Source organism: Lolium perenne, chromosome 2, assembly GCF_019359855.2.
Source record: "Lolium perenne isolate Kyuss_39 chromosome 2, Kyuss_2.0, whole genome shotgun sequence".
Taxonomy (NCBI): Eukaryota; Viridiplantae; Streptophyta; class Magnoliopsida; order Poales; family Poaceae; genus Lolium; species Lolium perenne.
Window position 1 is genome coordinate 244,674,992 of NC_067245.2, and position 22,566 is coordinate 244,697,557.

Sequence of the window (22,566 nt, forward strand, 5' to 3'; positions counted from 1 at the left end):
GGTATATGCTATGATTGTGATCTCTTGTAGATTATGAAGTTAACTATTACTATGATGGTATTGATGTGATCTATTCCTCCTTTCATAGTGTGATGGTAACAGTGTGCATGCTATGTTAGTACTTGGTATAGTTGCGTTGGTCTATCATGCACTCTAAGGTTATTTAAACATGAACATCGAATGTTGTGGAGCTTGTTAACTCTGGCATTGAGGTGCTCTTGTAGCCCTACGCAATTAATGGTGTTCATCATCCAACAAGAGAGTGTAGAGTATAGCATTTATCTATTCAGTTATGTGATCAATGTTGAGAGTGTCCACTAGTGAAAGTATGATCCCTAGGCCTTGTTTCCAAATACTGCAATCATCGCTTGTTTATCGTTCTCTGCATCTGTACTTCTGCAATATTACCACCATCAACCACACGCCGCTTGTAGCAAAGCAAGCTATTTTCTGGTGCCGTTACTACTGCTCATATTCATTCATACCACCTGTATTTCACTATCTCTTCGCCGAACTAGTGCACCTATACATCTGACAAGTGTATTAGGTGTGTTGGGGACACAAGAGACTTCTTGCATTGTGATCGCAGGGTTGCTTGAGAGGGATATCTTTGACCTCTTCCTCCCTGAGTTCGATAAACCTTGGGTGATCCACTTAAGGGAAACTTGCTGCTGTTCTACAAACCTCTGCTCTTGGAGGCCCAACACTGTCTACAGGAAAAGAAGCGTGAGTAGACATCAAGCTATTTTCTGGCGCCATTGCCGGGGAACGAAGGAAAGCTACACCATTTCCTCCCTCGTAAACCACGCGCCAGACCTGGACAACATCACACATCCAAAATCCCATGCACTATTTAAACACACTCCATTGATTTATAAAAGTAATGTGAAACTAGAACGTTGTACTGAAACAGTGGAAGGATCCGAATGAAATTGTGAAACACGATCGAAAAGCTCATGCACCATTGAAATATTTCTGAAACATCAGATTAAATGTGGAAATGAAACAAGTACAATATATATTTTAATGGGCATCCATTTTGTGAAACACAGTCAGAAAGCCCATTCATTATCGAAACACCATCTATCAATTTATGAAGTAATCTGAAACTTGGCAAACTAACTGAAACATTAGAAGGATTCCATGGTCCACTTTTGAAACATAAGCATATTGCCCATGCATTATTGAAACACCATACATCCATTTGAAACAATTCTAAAACATTTCTAGTGAATTGATACAATAGAAGCATGAATGGTCAACTTTTAAAACCTCTAAAGGAGTGTATGTTAAACTTGTGAAACACATCGAAAAAGCGCACGTGTTATAAAACCAATGTGAAACTTGGACGTTGAACTAAAACAGTGGAAGGATGACCATGCTGAATTTGTGAAACACCATGCAAATAGGCCATGCATGATTGAAAATATTTGTGAAGCAACCACTAAATTGTGGAAATGAACGCACTGAGATTACTTAAATGGTCATCCATTTTGTGAAACTAATCCAAATAGCCCATGAATTATTGAAACACACACCATTCATTTGTATAAGTAAAGTGAAACTACGACGTTGAACTGAAACAGTGGAAGGATTCGATGGTGAACTCGTGAAGCACGATCGAAAATCTCATGCATAATTGAAATATTTGTGAAGGAGCAGCCAAATTGTGGAAATGATCCAAGTAGATTCTTTAAATGGTCATCCATTTGATGAAAGACAATCAAAAAGCCCATCCATTATTGGAACACCATCGATTCATTTTGAAGTAATGTGAAACTTGTCTAACTAACTAAAACAATGGAAGAATTCCATTTTACAATGTTGAAAAACAAGCCTACTGCCCAATCATTATTGAAACACCGTCCATCCATTTGAGATAATGTGAAACATGCCGAAATAATTGAAACACTAGATGGATGAATCGTCAACTTGTGAAACACCGAAGGATCCAATGGTGAACTTGCGAAAGAAGATCGAAAATCTCATGCACCATTGAAATATTTGTGAAACGGCAGATTAAATGTGGAAATGAACCAAGTACAATATTTTAATGGTCATCCATTTTGTGAAACGCAGTCAAAAGGGCCATTCATTATTGAAACACCATCTATCCATTTTTGAAGTAATCTGGAACTTGGCAAACTACGATGTTCAACTGAAACAGTGGAAGGATCTTATGGTGAACTTGTGAAACACGATCCAAAAGCTCATCCATCATTGTAATGTTTGTGAACCAGCCTCCTAATTGTGGAAATGATCCAAGTAGATTTTTTAATTGGTAATCCATTTAGTGAAAGACAATCAAAAGGCCATTCATTATTGGAACACCATCGATCCATTTCGAAGTAATGTGAAACTTGTCCAACTAGCTAAGGATTCCATGGTACAATGTTGAAATACTAGCCTCTTTCCCATCCATTATTGAAACACCATCCAAGCATTTGAAATAAATGTGAAACATGTAGAAGAATTAAAACATCAGAAGGATGAATGGTCAACTTGTGAAACACCGAAGGATAACTTGTGAAACAAGATCGAAAAGCTAATGCATCATTCAAATATTTGTGAAGCTGCACATAATTAGAGGAACACGGTAAGTAGATTTTTTAGATTATTTAAACTAGCATCCATTGAAATTAATTAATGTTATTATGTTTCATTCATGTTTGTTGAAGTGAGCAAAGTTTCAGTAAAGCTTCGTTCTAGTACCCAATGTTTCACAGATTTATCATGTTCTAGTACCCAATGTTTCACAGATTTATCATGCAGATAGTGTATGTTTTTTTCGTGCGCATACAAACATCTTTGCATGTCGCATTAGTACTTTCTATCGCTCGGAGTGAAGAATAATTCTTAAACGAACTAAAAGTCTGATTCATGTTGTATGTTTGGAAAATATAAAATCTGGAGTATAGTCCATAGTTGGGAGATTTGTCGGATAGAAATGGATAGCAAGGGTGCTTACATATAACAGACATGTGAGCCATTGTTTTATTTAGATGAAAAGGCAGTGAAAGGCAGCGCATGTCTGAAAGTACAGTATGAAAGAAGTCTGAAGCATTCATGCAGCGCATGTCTGAAAGGCTTTGGCCAAAAGGAGGAGCAAATTTTAAAACATGTACAAAGCCAAGGTGCATAAACCGGTGATCAGAAAGCAGGAAATGCTAAGTGTCGCCCCTCTGTAAGGAATTGGTTTCCATATGTGCTACAGTTTTATGCTTCTGAATCATCGGCATAACAAAACAAATGGCCATCATTTGGTTTCTTCAGAATACAGCAGAAGAGCTCACCAGCTCTGTGCGGTCAGGGTTCAAATCATTCAGACGGTGGTGGACAAGAGTATCGCACACTTTAGTGCGTTAAACATACATGGTTATCTAGCATAAGAAAAAATCCCAGTTAGTTCAGTTGGTTCGAATATGTGCAAAGACGTTTTGCGAGGATCACACTGGACTTGATACATACCTTTCGCCGACAAGTTCTTTCCATTGTGGCATTCACGTAGTCTGATGACGCAGAAACCACAGTCGTCGCTGATGTGAAAAAGTTATCAAATAGTAAGCATTTGCGAAGAATATTTGTGAAGTTACAAAGTAGCGGACAATATAGCAATCTTACTTTTTCGTCTGTGTGTGAATCTTAGGATAAATGGTCTTTGAATTCATCGAATATTGGAATCTTGGAATTCAGAGCAACATTGTAGGAATCCCTGAACATTGCAATTGTTTCATGATTATTAATATTTGTGATGTAGACATGATAAAGGTGGAATAGGTTGATTGTCCTCAGAGAATCATATATCTCAGCAGCTTGTTGAGCAAGGTTGACAAGCAGAAGAATCCAATGGTTGTTGTCGCATATAGGAAGGAACAACTATGAAATATGGAGAACATGATTATGAGAGAACAGAATTAACCTTTCTCATAATGAATACGGTTTAGGCTTTTTAGGATTGCAGTTTTTGGCGAAGATGCATGGTTCAGAAAAGTATTTGAAAACATGAAATGTACCCTATGGACAAATGTTGAAGTTGGTTTGGGCTTTCTAGGACTGCAGTTTTTGGCGCCGGAGATTTTGCATTTTCTGGAATTCGGGGTCGAAGTCGATACAGACTCAGTCCTTTTTGCTGACCCTCCAATAAACCTCGGGGATGTCCGCCGTGAGGTGTTCTGCTGTTGGACTTCTTCGTCCACGCTGGGATAGGCCAGATATTTAGAAGGGAATAACAAACATTTAAAAATCCATTAATTAGGTACAAAGTAGTTAATAAGACTGAATTGGAGACGCAATGAAATAAATGAAAGGGAACAATCAAATTAGGTAGGTTCAGTATGCCGTTTGCAAAGTTTTAAACTTCTGTTTGATATCCATCTATAGGTTCATGTGACTAGTGAATTGTAACAGAGATAGGGAGGGAAATGGTGATATTTTAGGATTTATTTGGTCCATTGTTCCTGAAAATAGGCATTTGAATAAGTAAATTTTAGGTAGAAGATGATGACGAAAACATCTGTACTACTATGAATTTTTAGTTTCCCAATTTATTTACAACTTAAACGGCTAAGGTAGAGTTATCTCTAAAAAAATTATGCGAGTTACTGGAAATTAAGGAACTGGTGAAATAAGTTATTCTACTGATGTCGAAACAGCCAAATCTGGAAGCAACCAGGACAAGTATGCACATACGCAGTAGTGGAGTACCAATTTCGTGCAAATGAGGCTATCCCGAGTTGCAGTAAAATCAACAAAACTAAAAAAAGGCTAACCCTAGTGGGAATCCGCCCAAATCAGAATACCTAGATACACTCTTTACCTTGTCCGAGCTACGGGAGAGTGCGGCTCTCCGGCAAATGGTGCGGCCGCGACACAGTGGCGCGGCGGCAGTCCAGTGAGCGCGGAGGAAGTAGACGGACGTTTGCCTCCCGGAGGTAGAAGCGAATGCAGCGGAGGGCGGTTCTCTATACAATGGTGTGGGCCGGTTCAGAGTGGCGGGGCAGCGTCAGAGTATCGCGCCGGCGGTGGTACAGCCGGCCTCTCGGAGCTGGAAGAGAGAGAGCGGCGGCAGTGGGGATTTTAAGAGAAGAGAGAGAAGCGAGCATAGTGCCAACCCTTCTCAACTGGGTATAACAATACCGACCAGTTCAGAGGGGAATACGGGAAGGACGGGGAATGGCAGTCAGACCCGGGATTGGTAGCACCAATCTAAAAGCATGCGGACGGTTGGCGAGACGCCGGCACCTACCGGCGCGTGTAAAAACAGGTTTTCGTCCGGCTTAGGTTTTGTCACAGGTTTTCATTTTGTTAATTGGCTTGGTAGCTTCCAGTCAGGGATGGAGGGCCTTGACCAGGTGACTGAATCCTCCGTCTAATTTCGCAATTCTTTTGTCAAATTTGTGTCTGCACACAGTGTGCTCATTCGACATGGATTGATCCTGGTACGGTTGCCCACTGTTTTCTCAGCCAGATTTGCTTTACGCGAGAAGAATCCTTGCGCTATCTGCCTCGGCGGCATCGGCGCCGGCGGGGGCAGGCCATCTTCACGGCCGAGTGCTCCCACACGTTCCACTTCCATCGCATCTCCGCCGGCGTCGCGCACGGCCACTACCTCTGCTCGCTTCGTAACGCGCATGTGGCGCGAGCCGCCATTCGTGCGACGGCGGACCCAATGCCACCCGTGGATGTCGTGCGACGGCTGCGGCGGCATCGGCGACTACCCATCCAGCCAGCAGATCCGGTCGTCTTCGACGACGACGAGCAAAGGGGCCGGCCGCGGCGTCGGGCCGATGACCGCGGCCATCGTGCACGTCGCACAACGGCGATGGTTGTCAAGACGCACACCGACTACCCGGCCGTCGCCAGAGACTCGTCTCGCCACAACTTCGCCGTGCTCGTGCACCTCAAGGCTCCCGGCGCCGACGCGGCAGGCGACGCTTCGGCGCCACGCGCGCCGCTCGACCTCGTGACTGTGCTGGACGTCAGCAGCAGCATGCACGGGAGGAAGCTGGCGCTGCTGAAGCATGCGAGAACGCGGGGCCTATCTTCGAGTTCGGGGGCGCATGCTAAGTGAGCAAACGATGCGACGACCTCCTATATCTTCGACCTGGGCATGTCCACAACCAACCACTGTGCCATCGTCCACAACCTGTTGTTCATCACGTCCACGGCCCCGGAGAATAGAAGCGACCCACGTGGCCACGAGCAACACATGACCCTCGATCCCGCACGTCCCCGCGGAGGAGATGAAGGCTGTCGCGCCGCACCACGAACATCCACATGATCCAAAGCGACGGCGAGATGAAAATTCAATCGGACTCAGATTCTGCGCGTTTCGAATAATTACCAAAAGAGGTGAGGGCATCGGTACTTCGAGCTGCCTTTGCGCCATCGACCACAACGCGTCTGCAGCGCATGGCACGCACAAGCGGCAGACCACACCGTGCACGCGCCACCCTCTCGTCTCCAGCCTCTAGCCAATCAAAGAAGACCGCACGTACTGGTAGGATGGTACGCCGCCATCACGCTTATCGTTAGTCGCCGGAGTGATTGATTTGTAGTCAATATCTCTTGCATCATAGCGTCACGTTTCTTGCCGGATTGATTGAGTGGCAATATATCTCCTTTACTCTCGCAATAGCCGCCTGAGTTCCTCACCAATATACACGGGGCGACCCGCCGAGCCCCAAACGAATCGATGATCGAGGCAAGCTACGTGAATCGTGGCGGGGTGTCCTGCGTCCGGCGTCCCCTGCAAGGCGTTTTTTATAGGTCCAGGAAGAAAAGGAAGGGTTAGGAGAAGCAGAGGTAGGCTTCTACGGGCCTGCACCTGCCGGTTTCCTGACAGTACACGATGGAAAGACCATCGGTTTCCAAACCGTGCACGATAGAATCAAAGAGTTTAGAGGAAAAGAAACAACACACGATGTAACAATGACGGATGAAACAACAAAGTGACGATCGAAACATACGGACCAAACCACGGAAACGCTTCTCCCTTTATTATTAGGTATAGGTATAGATTTATTGTCATGTCATGTTACTAAAACGTCATATGTGATGTTACATTTTATGTTACTCCCACAATGAGTAAGTCCTTCGACCACACATGTTACACATGCTCTATTGAGACACATATTCCTCTCGCTAATTACAATTCCAAGTATGGGAACACGTTGGATTGTTCTCTGTAAATTGAACCAGGTTCATATTTCATCATCTCTGCTCAATAATCTTCTGTTTTTTTTTTTGGAACTATTGTTAGCTACCTGACAAGTCATTCAAAGTCAAGTCACGTGGACAAAAATGATTTCCTTGATCGTCCATCCCCGCCGTTCTCCATTCCTGAACGAAGTCAATTGCCTTCCGTTGGGACGGAGAGCCCATGACAAGTGTCGGTGTACGCGTTGGCCGAAAAATGACTTAATCCGAGGAAGAAAATGCAACGGAGAAATGAAAGAAGCCAGACTACGGTTCCACGAAATTCAGTTAATATTGTTTAAGCAGCACTTGATTCGAGCTGTCGGGGTCAGCTTTCGTGGCGACCATTACTTACAATATAATAATATATCCATCTCGTGTTGTTCTTCCCTTTCGGATGAAGCATCCGGCTTAGGTTTTGTCGGGTTTTCATTTTGTTAATTGGCTTGGTAGCTTCCAGTCAGGGATGGAGGGCCTTGACCAGGTGACTGAATCCTCCGTCTAATTTCGCACTTCTTTTGTCAAATTTGTGTCTGCACACAGTGTGCTCATTCGACATGGATTGATCCTGGTACGGTTGCCCACTGTTTTCTCAGCCAGATTTGCTTTACGCGGAAGAATCCTTGCGCTATCTCGCCTCGGCGGCATCGGGCGCCGGCGGGGCAGGCCATCTTCACGGCCGAGTGCTCCCACACGTTCCACTTCCACCGCATCTCCGCCGGCGTCGCGCACGGCCACCAGCTACGCTGCTCGCAACGCGCACCGGCGCGAGCTGCCATTCGTGCGACCGGCGGACCCAATGCCACCCGTGGATGTCGTGCACGGCCGCAGCGGCATCGGCGACTACCCATCCAGCCAGCAGATCCGGTCGTCTTCGACGACGACGAGCAGGTGGGGCCGGCCGCTGCGGCGTCGGGCCGATGACCGGCGGCCATCAGGCACGTCGCACAACGGGGCAGTGGTTGTCAAGACGCACACCGACTACCCGGCCGTCGCCAGAGACTCGTCTCGCCACAACTTCGCCGTGCTCGTGCACCTCAAGGCTCCCGGCGCCGACGCGGCGGCGGCGACGCTCGGCGCCACGCGCGCCGCTCGACCTCGTGGCGTGTCGGACGTCGGCGGCGGCATGCACGGGAGGAAGCCGGCGCTGCTGAAGCGGCGATGCTGTTCGTCATCGACATCCTCGGCCCCGACGACCGCCTGCGCATCGTGTCCTTCTCCTCCAGGGCACGCCGCGTGACCAGGCTCGCGCGCATGTCTGACGCCGGGAAGGCGCTCGTGCGCGCGCCGTGGAGTCCCTCACGGCGCGCCCGGCACCAACATCGCCGAGGGCTCCGCACGGCCGCCGGGGTGCTCGACGAGCGCCGATGCAGAAACGACGGCGTCTCGGCCGTCGTGCTCCTCTCCGATGGTCAGGACAACTACACCCCGATGAGGCAGGCGTTCGGCAGGGGACCGCCCAAGTACGCAGCGCTCATCCCGCCATACTTTGCGCGCACGGACACCGCTGCCGGTGATCGCACTGCGCCCATCCACACGTTCGGTTTCGGCAGCGACCACGACGCCGCCGCGATGCACGTCGTCGCCGAGGCGTCGGGCGGCACGTTCTCGTTTATCGAGAACGAGGCGGTGATCCAGACGCGTTCGCGCGGTGCGTCGGCGGGCTTCGTCGATCGTGGTTCGGGAGGCCCGACTCGAGGTCGCGTGCGTGCATCCCGGCGTTCGGGTCTGTTCGATTAAGTCCGGGCTTTACGAGAGCCGCGTCGACGAGGATGGCCGCGCCGCCTCGATTGTAGCGGGCGAACTTTACGCCGACGAGGAGAGGCGTTTCTTGCTGTTCTTGGTCATACCGAGAGCCGAAGAAACGGACGGTGATGCCACAACTCTTCTCAAAGTTACTGCGCCTACCGAGACGCGGCCGCCGGCGGGGACATCAACGTGACGGCCGAGGACACGGTGGTGGCGAGGCCGGAGCACGCGGCGACGTGGCACGGTCGATGGAGGTGGATCGGGAGCACGTCCGGGTCGAGGCCACCGATGACATAGCGGCGGCGAGGGCGGCAGCAGAGCGGGGCGCGCACCAGGAGGCGGTGGAGATACTCGAGAACCGCCGGCGAGCGGTAGCGCAGTCGGATACGGCACGAGGCGGCGACGCTATGATTGCCGCGCTGGAGATGGAGCTGCGGGACATGCGCAGGCGCGTGTCGAGCCGGCAGAGCTACGCGCGCTCGGGTCGAGCGTACATGCTCGCCGGCATGAGCGCGCACATGCAGCAGCGGGGCAGTTCATCGCAGCTGCAGCTGCCTTCGGTGATTGGATTCGACTCTGGAGGTGTGACGACGTCGATGGCAGGGACAAACCAGGTGTCGCAGCAGGTCGCTGCAACGCTGCCGTACGCGACGCCGGCCGACGCCCTTTCTCACCTGACGACGCCCTTTTTCTCTCCCATTTTCCCGGGTCCCACTGCCAGCCTGTCTCGCGTACGTGCTGCTAATTCGCGCGCGCGCCATGGATGGATGGATTTCCTTTCAATGCTCAGCCTGATTCGCACAAAGCTCCATGGATCGATACAGTTAGTTGTTGCGTGGTATCCAACAAGTTTCGCCTCCACAGATTTTTTTATTATTATCAGGAACAAAAACAAAACAAAAAAAACATTGTGCCAACTCAATGGCTAGAGTTGTTGTTATGACCACTGTTCTAGTAGCACAAACAACTTGACCGAGGCAAGCAACGCTACTCCCAGCTAGAAATACAATTTGAAAGGGGATTACGGAAAGCTCTCTTCTAGACTACAAAATTTCACACGGTGTTTCTTGCTTAATTTGCTTGTTGTAAATTAATACTGCTCTCTCCGATCTATATTAACAAACTCTAATATAGATGATATATCTAAACAGATTTTGGTTCTAACGAGATACATCCATATTAGCGACAAGTAATATTAATCGGACAAAGTAGTGTACTTTAGATTCCCACAAGCTACCTAGCCGGTACAACTTGGTACTTGAGACTTTTCAACACATACTTATATCACCAAGAACCAATATCATGCGTCCAACTTCTAACCGCAAACCTTTAAAAAAAAAAGGCCATTGGGGCGGCGTTTGGGGGACACGACTGGGGAGCGACGCCCCCAAACGCCGATCCGCGCCGTTTGGGGGACGCAGCTGGGAGCGACGTCCCCCAAACGCGACACGAACAAAATACGTCCCCCAAACGCTCGATCCGGCGCCGTTTGGGGACGCTTTGGGGGTCGCGGCTGGAGATGCTCTTAGAATCGATCGTGTGGGACAAGTCACAAGTAAAGTGGATCAATCACACATTGATATGTGGGCCCACCATATAAGCAGACAATGTGTCGGTGTGACGAGGTGGACTTCGGCGACGAGGCAACGAGCAACAAAACTGATGCCCTTGAGCAGCTGAACGCGCCAACGGGTTGCAAGGGCGGGGGCGTGAAGAGTCATGGTCGTGTGACTAGATACTCCGTTTTAAGCAAGTTTGTTCATTTGTATTTTGTTTTTATTTATTTATTTTTTGTTTAGCTATCTCATGTGCATGTTGAACCATACTTACACAAAGCATAGTCCGCCGATCACGCTTGCAGCAGTTCACACAATGGGAAGGAAACAAATCTTTAAGCATGGAGTAGTAGCAAGCTTGTATTTTTACAAACATATGCATTTAGGCATTAACAATATACCCGATATTTGTAGGTTCATTAATTTCCCCGGAAGTTCGTTTTCGTGCCCAATCACCTGCCAGTTGATAGGGGAAAATCTGGGTATTCAAAAAAAAAACAAATTGGACAGGATTATAGGAGTACATGTGGGCCGTTGTTCTCCTTCCGCATTCAACAGCCAAGTTGGTAGGAAAATAATCATGAAAATTAATTAGTGTTTAGATATTTATAAATTAAAAAGTCTCTACCTTGTAAACCAAAAATAACCTCAGAAATGCTCTCGGAACATGGAATCCCGAATTAACTAAATGAATCGCGTCTCAGAGTGTATTGTCTAGTCATCGCCGTATACAATTTATCTCCACCATCAAGAGGAGGTTCAATATACAATTTCGGATCGTAAATGCTCCCGTAAAAAAGGTATTTCTCGCCGAAAATCCACAACTCGCATCGTCTTGGTTCGGATCAGCACCGAAAATCAAGCGCCTGCTGCCAGCCTGGCTCCAGCGACTTCGATCGGTCGGTTTGGAATGCCTCAACCTCAACCTACACCGTGGAAATCAATCCAGAGAGGAACCAATATATGGAGTACGCTAAATGCTTGAACCAAACACAGACGAATCATACTCCCTCCGTTCTCCGACTCAACTTTTTATGCTCCTTCCGTTTAAAAAGATGTTGAAGATTTGTCAAAATTCAAATGTATCTATACACTAAATAGCAACTAGATACATCCAAATTTAGTTTTAAAAAATTACATCATTATATGAACAGAGTAGTACATAATATAGATGTATCTACAACTATAATGGCTCTCGTATCGAGATAAAACCGACTCAAAATACATAATATGCATGTATCGATTGAACCTTCTTTTTCTCTCGCCAACCTACCATCTTGATCAGCAAGTTCCAATCTTACATTGATCAGCAAGTTCAAGAAAAAACTTGTCATGACCCGCACTAATTTCTAACATACATTTCAGGTCAAACAACAAAATAACTGATAAATCACATGTCTTGCTCAGCACTACTGACCGATACAAGCCATATCAACAAAAAAACGCACAACGTGCAGTTATAATTACAACAAGATGTGGCCGTTCCAATCTTAGGACCACTCAAACACTACAACAATCCGTACATCCCAAACAGTATGTATAACACACAGGCAGCCGCCACCACCACCGTAGCAGCACCGCTGGGCCATGCAAAGGTCGCCACGGACATACCAAAGAAAGCAGCCGGCCAGTGACCTCCTCCTCCTCGGGACAGAACCCTCCCTTCCCCAGCTGCGGACACAACACAACTCCTCCAGGTAGAACAACCTGCACATCACAAACGGCAACGAATCAACCATGTCTGTCCGTCCATCTGCAGCAAAGCCAGTACTACTGAAAAAGTATTTATACGGTGAAACAAACAAATTGGCAGCAGTACGTTCTTCTCCTACAGGCTGGCCATTTCTTTTAAACAGCAACACGGAGATCAAACCTCCCAACTTGGATAAAACTCCTAACATGAATGCACCGTAACGGCCTTGATATACTAGACGGAAGAAATGATGTGGACACAACAATGGAGAACTTCAGGCCAGCAACGGGCTGTACAGATACCACTAGACGATCAGAGAGGAAACAATATATATATGCATGTAAATGCTAGAACCAAAACACAGACCAGCCAGTCCTAAGCATCATACTCCCACCATCCCAAAATAAGTGCCTCAGCTTTTCTAGTTACGGATGTATCTACAACTAAATTGCGTCTAGATGCATTCGTATATAGGCAAAACCGAGTCACTTATTATGGCATGAGGAGTACTAGAAATTCAATAGCACGACATATTTTGAAACTGGCGCAGAGCAGATAGAACAAACAACGATCAGCCCCATTTGCAACAAATGGCAGTGAACCAAGTCTGCCCACTTGCAACACGGATAACACTGACAAATAACAACCATGATACTGACCAATAGCAAAGTGAGGAAAAATCTACAACTTGGATACACCAATAACAACCATGATACTGTTTGGAGAACTCCAGGCCAGCAATTACCATGTAGAGATACTACATGATCAACTACACAAAGAAATCACAGGGAGGAACCAGAAACTTCCCTAAACACACATTGAGTCGAAGACGAATGCCACCGCTGTTGTTGTTTAGTCCTCCCGTTATTCTCAAACAAGAGCAAATCATGGTCAGGTCACCAAAGCAAACACTGACATTTACAAATAACTCAAACTATCAACAACGATTGTTATCAGATTGATAGAAGCAAAGTGAGAAAATGACTTGTGTAACTTGAATCAAAGCCATTTTAACCAAACCAAACAGCAGTGTTCTTTAAATACCCAACAGGAGCATATATTGCTCTTCTAAGCTGGCTGGGAAAGAGTGCAAGTGTGTTCATTGGATAATAAACACACATGTATTCTTCATTCTTTACTTATGATCCAGCAAGCAAAAAATACTTGATCAAAAACTTGCATTCCAATATGTATGTACTACTTGAACCAAAACAGAGATCGACAAGTCCTACACAGCACAAGATGGTTACAACATCTCCTGTCAGTGTCATTACCCAATCCAAACAACACCTATTTTTATCAGATTGATAGCAAATGAGGATTTATCTACAACTAAAATGTGTCTAGATGCATTCGTATCTAGACATAATCGAATCACTTATTTTGGGACGGAGTTAGTCCTATAAATACAATAAGACGGTATCTTTTGAAAATGGCGCAGAGCAGATAGAACAAACAGCGATCAGCCCCATTTGCAGCAAATGGCACTGAACCAAGTCTGCCCACTTGCAAAACGCATAACACTGACAAATAACAACCATGATACTGCCCAGTAGTGAGGAAATGAAACCCACAACTTGGATAAAACTCATTCGACGCTCGTATATCACATGAAGAAGCAGGCCCCCCTCCCTTTCGCCTTAATACAAAATAACAAGGCGAACGGATGAATTAGCTAGTAAAGTAACACTGCAGAATAATCAAAACAGTGAACACACTTAATTCCGGCCAACCGTACGAAACACCGACTACAAAAGACAGCATGTTGTCACCAGAAATACCTTACACCTACTACATTACCTGCCATCAATGACTCGACGTACACGAGCCTCAAGAAACACCAGGGATATTTTCTTAACTACTTACTTACCTGCCGTCAACCCATATGATCATTAAAAGAATTGCTGGACCCGCCCCACAGCAGTTGCAGCACCGCTGGAACCGGAACGGCCGGAGGCGAGGAGAGGCCAGGCCGTGTATCCTCCCCTGCAGCAGACCAGGCAGCTACAAAAAGTAAGAATCTTGCTAATTCTTAGTCTTGATCTTTTGTGCTCGAAATACAAAACACAAAAATAAAATACAAGAGAATTAACATAGCATTCAGCAGCAGCAAGGAATGCAGAAACAAAAAGAGTTTGGACAAATAGCAATAGTGTGCAATGCGCCTCTCCAGTCCTAATAACAACACTAACAGAGTGCAATGCAAGAAGAAAGAAACAGGAGGATATCAATCATCTACTTCATTGTAGAATTTCACTAAACCCAAACAAGCTGCTATATTCAGTTTACATACACAAACAGTTAAGACCCTGCGTAGTAAAAGGCCAGCTAAACTAAAATTTCAATGATACCCACTAGATTGGAAATTGTGTCCTAAGGGCATCTCCAACCGCGCGACCCAAACGGACGCGCTGGGCCGTCCGTTTTGGGCCGTTTGGGTCGCCGCCCGGACACGCGGACAGCGCCCCGCGTCCGCGTGTCCGTTTGGGTCGCGCGCTGCGCCCAACGCGCGGACGCATCGCATAAACCGGAGAAAAACGAAAACAAAAAAGAGGCAAATTTAAACGAAATTTCATTGAACATATGCCCTATTTTGGGCAAATTTAGTACATAGCCCTATTTTGGGCAAATAAAACTAACAAAAGAAGCCCCTATATGGGCTTTTAAATTTAAACTAAAATTTAAACAGAAAATAAAAAACCCTCTAGGGTTTGGTCGGCGGCGCGGTGGCCGCCGGTGCGCCGCCTAGCCCCTGTGGGCGTCGTCGGCGACGACCCCGGCGGCGAGCCTTTGTTGTGGCTCGACCGCGCCGGGGACTCCGGCCAGGGAGACCACGGGGCCTCCTCCCACGGCGAGTGGGGGTCCGGAGCCACCCGCGCCGCCCGGAGGCGCTGCGCCTCTCTGCCGGCGGCGGCGCACGGCCTCTGGCGCCGCCTCCTCCGGCGGCGGCACTTTGTCCTCTGGCGGCGCTGCTGCTCGTCGGCGCGGCGCACGGCCTCCTCCCGCCGCGCCGCCTCCTCCTCCTCCTCCCGTCGCGCTGGAGGGCACAGGCGTAGAGCTCCCAGCCCTCCGCGTCCTCCACCTCCCGCCGCGCCGCCTCCTCCATTTCGGAGGTGCGAATGGCCGCATGGAGTTGCGGCCATTTCGCCTCCTCCTCACCGCCGAGATGATCGGGGCGGCGCGGAGGTCCGGGTCCTCCTCCGAGGACTCCGGCTTGGGCTCGATGAGGAGAGGCGGCGGTTGCGGCAATGCCGCACCGCCGCGGGCGGCCTCTCCGATGTGGAGGCCGCCGCGGTTCCCTCCGACCCGCGGCGCCGGCGGCCGGCCTTCGGCTGCTGCTGGCCTCGTCGTCATTGGCTCCGGGAGCGAACCGTCGCTTCGGGGCCATGGCGGCGGTTTTGCTCGGGGAGTGGAGTGGGGATTGGAGTGGAGGGCCAGATCCCCTCCAGTCCCCATTTAATAGACTCCCTGGTCACCGACGGGTGGGCCCAAGGGAGACGAGGCGACCAGCGCGCGGACGCGAGCGGACGGCGCGTGCCATCCGCGGCCACGCAAACCTAGCCCAGATTTGGGCCGGGTTTGCGTCGTTCCGGACGCCGCGGCCGTCCGCTTTTGCGGTGCGTCCCCGCGTTGGGCCGGGTTTTTGTCCGTTTCGACCCATCCGGACGCGCGGGCGCGGGATGGGTCGCCCGGTTGGAGATGCCCTAACTGCTACACTCAGTTCTCCTACACCGAAAATAGAGGTTGACCATTAGGCCATCCTAACAAGAATGGCTGCAGCCAAATAAAAACACTTGTATTCTTCATTCTTGTGTACCCATGATCCAGCAAGCAAAAATACTTGAACCAAAACTTGCATTCCAATATGTATAAACTACTTGAACCAAAAGAGAGATCGACATGTCCTAGACAACACAAGACGGTTACAACAGCACGTGTCAGTGCTATTACCAAATCCAAGCAACAATTCCTATGAGGAAATGAAACCTCCAACTTAAATAAAACTCACTTGAATACACACGCAACGACCATGATGCTGCTTGGAAAATGATGTAAACGAAAAACTGGAGGTTTGGATGATAAACATATATGTATTGCGCAACAAAAAGATTAAGCTGATTCGAATATCCAGCACTGTGCAGCCTCCTTCCCTCTCGTCTTAATAAAAAAAATAAAAGGCGAACAGACGCACTAGCTAGTAAAGTAACAACACAGGTTAATCAAAATAGGTAACACGCTTAATTTCCGGGCGACCGAACGAAATACAGACTACCAAAGACAGCATGTTGTCGCCACAAATACCTTCCATCTACTACATTAACTGACATCAATGACTTTACATACAGGAGCCTCAAGAAAAACAAGAGATACTTAAAAACCTACTTACTTACCTGCTGAACTTTACAAGAAAAGCCGGAGCCACCCCACAGCAGCTGCAGCACCGCTGGAGCCGGAACGGCCGGAGGCGAGGAGAGGCCAGGCCGTGTCATCCTCCCCCTCCAGCAGACTAGGCGGGCTACAGAAAGTAAGAATCTAGCTGATTCTTAGCCTTGATCTTTTGTGCCTGAAATACAAAACGCACAGAAGAAAATACAAGAGAATTAGCATAGCATTCAGCGGCAAACAAAAGAGTTTGGACAAACGCAATAGTGTGCAATGCCTCTCCCCAGCCTTTTCATAACAAACACTAACAAAGTGCACTGCAAAAAGAAAGAAACAGGAGGATATCAATCATCTACTTCATTGTAGGATTTCACTGAACCCAAACAGGCTGCTATATTCAGTTTAGATACACTAACAGTTAAGACCCTGCATATTAAAAGGCCAGCTAAACAAGAATTTCAATGCTACCCACTAGATTGGAAATCATGTCCTAACTGCTACATTCCGTTCTCCTACACAAACAATAGAGGTCGACCATTAGGCCATCCTAACAAGAATAGTTGCAGCCAAACATATAAATCGAACAACCTTTTTTCTTTATAAGCAAAAAACGCAACATCTGCAATTAGGCTGCCAAAGTGTTAATCCATGGACATGTGCATTTTAAAACTCCAGTATATACTTGCAGATACTACCAGGGAGAAAAGTTTCTTGTTTTTATCACCAAAATAGTCAGAAAAAAAACATCTAAATTATATTCAGTTTGGAGGCGCCGACATATAAGATTCTACATGTAGTAGGACAGCAGATAAACTAGCATTTGACTACGAGCCACTAGACTGAAAACTGAATCCTAATTGCTACACATTCAGCTTTGAGACACCATCAGAGGTAAGAACCTACAAGGTGCCAATTCAGTAAGAACACAAGCAGCCTAACAAGTATAATTTAATTTTAGAGGCAACGTTACCTCCTAACTGCTGTCTACATGCAACATGTGCTAAACTAGCATACCCACCAGATTGGAAACTGGGTTCTAACTGCTACATTCAGAGAAAACGGCAGGAACTTTTCACCTTGCCAATGTGCATTATGTTCTGCATTTACTGTCATCTACATGTAAGCAGCTATCTTCTAACAGAACAACAGAATTGACACGCCATGAAGATACAGACGGAAATCAAGCTGCCATTTTCCAGGGGGGAAGACATGAAATAGCTGCTCCGATCTTGCAGTCTAGATGTAAACCAGAGGGACAGGTGGTACTCACATCGTCGACGGCCGGAATCAGCAGCAGCTAATCGTATTTATGGCCGTTGGCAGCAGCTCGGGGCGTGGGCGCAGAAGACGGAGCCGGAGGCAGCAACTCGGGCAGGCGACCACGTACCAGCTCGTCCTCCGCGCCTCCCGCCGCCATTCAGTTCTCCTACACCAACAATAGAGGCCGGCCATTAGGCCAACCTAACAAGAATAGCTGCAGCCAAATAAATAAATCGAACAACCTTTTTCTTCATAAGAAAAAATGGAACATCTGCAATTAGGCTGCCAGTGTTAATCCATGGAGACATGCATTTTAATACTCCCGTATGTACTTGCAGATACTACCAGGGAGAAAAGGTTCTTGTTTTTATCACCAAAACACTCAGAGAAAACATCTAAATTATATTCAGTTTGGAGGTGCCGACATATAAGATTCTACATAGTAAGACAACAGATAAACTAGCATTTGACTAGCACCCACGAGATTGAAAACTGAATCCTAATTGCTACAAATTTAGCTTTGAGACACCATCAGGTAAGAACCTACAAGGTGCCAATTCAGTAGGAACACAAGCAGCCGAACAATTATAATTTAGTTTTACAGTAAATGCGAGGCAACTTTATCTCCTAACCGCTGTGTGCATGCAACATGTGCTAAACTAGCATATCCACCAGATTAGAAACTGAGTTCGAACTGCTACATTCAGAGAAAACGGCAGGAACTTTTCACCTTGCCAATGTGCATTTCCTGCCATATCTACCTGTAAGCAGCTATCTTCTAACAGTACAACAGAATTGACACGCCAAGAAGATACAGATGGAAATCAAGCTGTCATTTTCCAGGAAGAAAGACATGAAATTGCTGCCCCGATCTTGCAGTCTAGATGTAAAACAGAGAGGGAGATGTGGTGCTCACATCCTCGACGGCCGGCAGCAGCAGCTGCTCGTATTTATGGTCGTTGGCAGCAGCTCGGGATCGTGGGCGGTGAAGACGACGCCGGAGGCAGCACCTCGGGGAGGGGATCGACCAGCAGCTCGTCCTCCGCGCCTCCCCGCCGCCATTCTGCACCTGGGCGAGCTTCCCCGCCGGCGCCGCCACCGCAGTCCGCGGCGGTCGCTGAGCTTCGCCGTCGCCCCGCCTTGGTCGTCCACGCCGGCGACCAGGACCGCGCGTGGAGCTCCTCTGCCTCCCCTGCTTTTGGCCCGCACGCCGTGGCTCGGCCTTTCAAAAGGCACGAGCACGGCCGCCGGCCGGGGCGGATGCTCTCGTGGCCTCTCCACCCGGTCCGCAGGACGGCGTGATGGTCTGGCTCCGGGACGGCGGCGCTGGTGGGAAAGAAGTCCATATAACTCCCTATGTATTGGGTTTGGGACAAAGAACTCCCCTAACTATTAACTGGTACATATGACCCCCCCTAAGTATGGAATACCATGCAAATTACCCCCTGAGTATGGAATACCATGCAAATTACCGGTAATGGCTGTTTTGATAGTGGTTTCTGTCCACGTGGATAGTGATGTTAGTCCAACTAACACCTGGTCCGGTCAAACCATCTTCCACCGCACCGCATCTGGTCGTCCATCTCCTTCTCTCTCTTGCCGAACAACACAATTCCGTTCCTCGCTCATCTCTCCGCCGACCGCCGCTCTTTCTCAGGTCGATATCAAATCCGATGAGCGGCGGCATAAATTGAAGATTCGAGGGCGGTCCAGTCTACTTCCGGTCCGCTCCCCCACCCACACCGCTCATCCCGCTCTGCTCCTCTCTCCTGTCAAGGACGACGAGGTCCAATCCTATGATCGGCCTATCTAATTGAAGATTCAAAGGTGGTTGGTGGTTCTTGAATGAGCGCAGGTTCGTTCGATTTCCCCCAAAGAAGCTACACCTTTCCCTCGAATCACGGACTGGTCTGTATACAGAGCCTGCCGATTGTTTTCTCCCCTAACTATTAACTGGTACATATGACCCCCCCTAAGTATGGAATACCATGCAAATTACCCCCTGAGTATGGAATACCATGCAAATTACCGGTAATGGCTGTTTTGATAGTGGTTTCTGTCCACGTGGATAGTGATGTTAGTCCAACTAACACCTGGTCCGGTCAAACCATCTTCCACCGCACCGCATCTGGTCGTCCATCTCCTTCTCTCTCTTGCCGAACAACACAATTCCGTTCCTCGCTCATCTCTCCGCCGACCGCCGCTCTTTCTCAGGTCGATATCAAATCCGATGAGCGGCGGCATAAATTGAAGATTCGAGGGCGGTCCAGTCTACTTCCGGTCCGCTCCCCCCCCCCCCCCCCCGCACCGCTCATCCCGCTCTGCTCCTCTCTCCTGTCAAGGACGACGAGGTCCAATCCTATGATCGGCCTATCTAATTGAAGATTCAAAGGTGGTTGGTGGTTCTTGAATGAGCGCAGGTTCGTTCGATTTCCCCCAAAGAAGCTACACCTTTCCCTCGAATCACGGACTGGTCTGTATACAGAGCCTGCCGATTGTTTTTGCATCTGCAGGCATCACTAATTAATATCAGTAATCAATATGCTTATGCTACCACGTCATACGATTGCAGGACATGCCATTCTTCTGCAATCTGCACTACACGCTACATAGAGTAGGCAAAAACTCCCTTACAAAGAGGGAGGAAGATCCCCGATGCAGCCTTACCTTGCCGTCGATGTCTTTGCTGCTTTGGAGATCTCCTTCGAGCAATTGCTCGGATCGTGCGACGATGCTCAATCGAGGCTCAGAGCGATGATGTCGTGTAACTCACACGTTCGTTGGGAACCCCAAGAGGAAGGTATGATGCGCACAGCAGCAAGTTTTCCCTCAGAAAGAAACCAAGGTTTATCGAACCAGGAGGAGCCAAGAAGCACGTTGAAGGTTGATGGCGGCGGGATGTAGTGCGGCGCAACACCGGGATTCGGCGCCAACGTGGAACCCGCATAACACAACCAAAGTACTTTGTCCCAACGAAGCAGTGAGGTTGTCAATCTCACCGGCTTCTTGTAACAAAGGATTAACCGTATTGTGTGGAAGATGATTGTTTGCGAAAACGATAAAACAGTATTGCGGTAGATTGAATTTGATAAAGAGAATTGGACCGGGGTCCCCTGTTCGCTAGAGGTGTCTCTGGAAGGTTTTCCGTATCGTGGCTCTCGATGCGGGGGTTTCGTCACGGAGGCTTTAAGTAGGCGGAAGGGCAAGTCGGGGAGGGGCACAGGGGCCCACACCATAGGCCGGCGCGGCCAAGGGGGCCGCGCCGCCCTAGGGTTTGGGCACCACTGTGGCCCCACTTCGTTCGTCTTCGGACTTACGGAAGCTTCGTGGCAAAATAGGCCCTGGGCGTTGATTTCATCCAATTCCGAGAATATTTCCTTACTAGGATTTACGAAACCAAAAGCAATGAGAAAAGCAATCGGCACTTCGGCATCTTGTTAATAGGTTAGTTCAGGAAAATGCACGAATATGACATAAAGTGTGCATAAAACATGTAGATAACATCAATAATGTGGCATGGAACATAAGAAATTATCGATACGTCGGAGACGTATCAGCATCCCCAAGCTTAGTTCTGCTCGTCCGAGCGAGTAAAACGATAACACGAGATAATTTCTCGGAGTGACATGCCATCATAATCTTGATCATACTATTTGTAAAGCATATGTAGTGAATGCAGCGATCAAAACAATGTATATGACATGAGTAAACAAGTGAATCATATAGCAAAGACTTTTCATGAATAGCACTTCAAGACAAGCATCAATTAAGTCTTGCATAAGAGTTAACTCATAAAGCAATAATTCAAAGTAAAAGCATTGAAGCAACACAAAAGAAGATTAAGTTTCAGCGGTTGCTTTCAACTTGTAACATGTATATCTCATGGATATTGTCAACATAGAGTAGTATAACAAGTGCAATAAGCAAGTATGTAGGAATCAATGCACAGTTCACACAAGTGTTTGCTTCTTGAGGTGGAGAGAAATAGGTGAACTGACTCAACATTGAAAGTAAAAGAATGGTCCTCCATAGAGGAAAAGCATCGATTGCTATATTTGTGCTAGAGCTTTGATTTTGAAAACATGAAACAATTTTGTCAACGGTAGTAATAAAGCATATGTATCATGTAAATTATATCTTACAAGTTGCAAGCCTCATGCATAGTGTACTAATAGTGCCCGCACCTTGTCCTAATTAGCTTGGACTACGGATCATCACAATGCACATGTTTTGACCAAGTGTCACAAAGGGGTACCTCTATGCCGCCTGTACAAAGGTCTAAGGAGAAAGCTCGCATTTGGATTTCTCGCTATTGATTATTCTCAACTTAGACATCCATACCGGGACAACATAGACAACAGATAATGGACTCCTTTTTTATGCATAAGCATGTAACAACAATTAATAATTTTCTCATTTGAGATTGAGGATATATGTCCAAGACTGAAACTTCCACCATGGATCATGGCTTTAGTTAGCGGCCCAATGTTCTTCTCTAACAATATGCATGCTTAACCATAAGGTGGTAGATCTCTCTTACTTCAGACAAGACGGACATGCATAGCAACTCACATGAAATTCAACAATGAATAGTTGATGGCGTCCCCAGTGAACATGGTTATCGCACAACAAGCAACTTAATAAGAGATAAAGTGCATAATTACATATTCAATACCACAATAGTTTTTAAGCTATTTGTCCCATGAGCTATATATTGCAAAGGTGAAT

The 22,566-nt window shown here is 47.5% G+C and overlaps 1 protein-coding gene, 1 long non-coding RNA gene and 1 pseudogene across 4 annotated transcripts; 1 reads left to right on the forward strand and 2 right to left on the reverse strand.

Moving 5' to 3' along the window:
* Window positions 1–2,966: 2,966 nt before the first annotated feature.
* On the reverse strand, window positions 2,967–5,111 carry LOC127330550 (uncharacterized). 2 transcript variants are annotated; one of them, XR_007869324.2, is made up of 5 exons: window positions 4,817–5,111; window positions 4,014–4,197; window positions 3,622–3,712; window positions 3,469–3,536; window positions 2,967–3,380 (listed from the first exon to the last, which is right to left on the reverse strand). It is a non-coding gene; the product is annotated as an uncharacterized lncRNA (long non-coding RNA). The 2 variants fall into 2 exon arrangements; XR_007869323.2 differs by lacking the exon at window positions 4,014–4,197.
* A 61-nt stretch (window positions 5,112–5,172) lies between these two features.
* Window positions 5,173–11,888, forward strand: LOC139835771 (E3 ubiquitin-protein ligase WAV3-like; annotated as a pseudogene).
* On the reverse strand, window positions 11,849–19,190 carry LOC127335474 (uncharacterized). 2 transcript variants are annotated; one of them, XM_051362125.2, is made up of 5 exons: window positions 18,755–19,190; window positions 17,849–18,004; window positions 16,587–16,759; window positions 14,066–14,181; window positions 11,849–12,209 (listed from the first exon to the last, which is right to left on the reverse strand). In XM_051362125.2, the coding sequence occupies exons 3-5, from the start codon at window positions 16,683–16,685 to the stop codon at window positions 11,993–11,995; spliced, it is 432 nt and encodes a 143-aa protein (XP_051218085.1). In that variant the 5' UTR covers window positions 16,686–16,759; window positions 17,849–18,004; window positions 18,755–19,190; the 3' UTR covers window positions 11,849–11,992. The 2 variants fall into 2 exon arrangements, with proteins under 2 accessions (XP_051218085.1, XP_071682699.1); XM_071826598.1 differs by having other exon boundaries at window positions 14,066–14,199.
* Window positions 19,191–22,566: the final 3,376 nt, after the last annotated feature.

Excerpts from the sequence above, each read along its gene's own strand:
- LOC127335474 (XM_071826598.1), bottom strand. The coding sequence starts at position 16,685 with ATGACACGGCCTGGCCTCTCCTCGCCTCCGGCCGTTCCGGCTCCAGCG. Across the intron at positions 14,200-16,586 it reads TTTCTTGTAAAGTTCAGCAG|CTGCCTGGTCTGCTGCAGGG; the intron begins GTAAGTAAGTAG and ends TACTTTTTGTAG. Across the intron at positions 12,210-14,065 it reads ATCATATGGGTTGACGGCAG|GTTGTTCTACCTGGAGGAGT; the intron begins GTAAGTAAGTAG and ends TGTGATGTGCAG.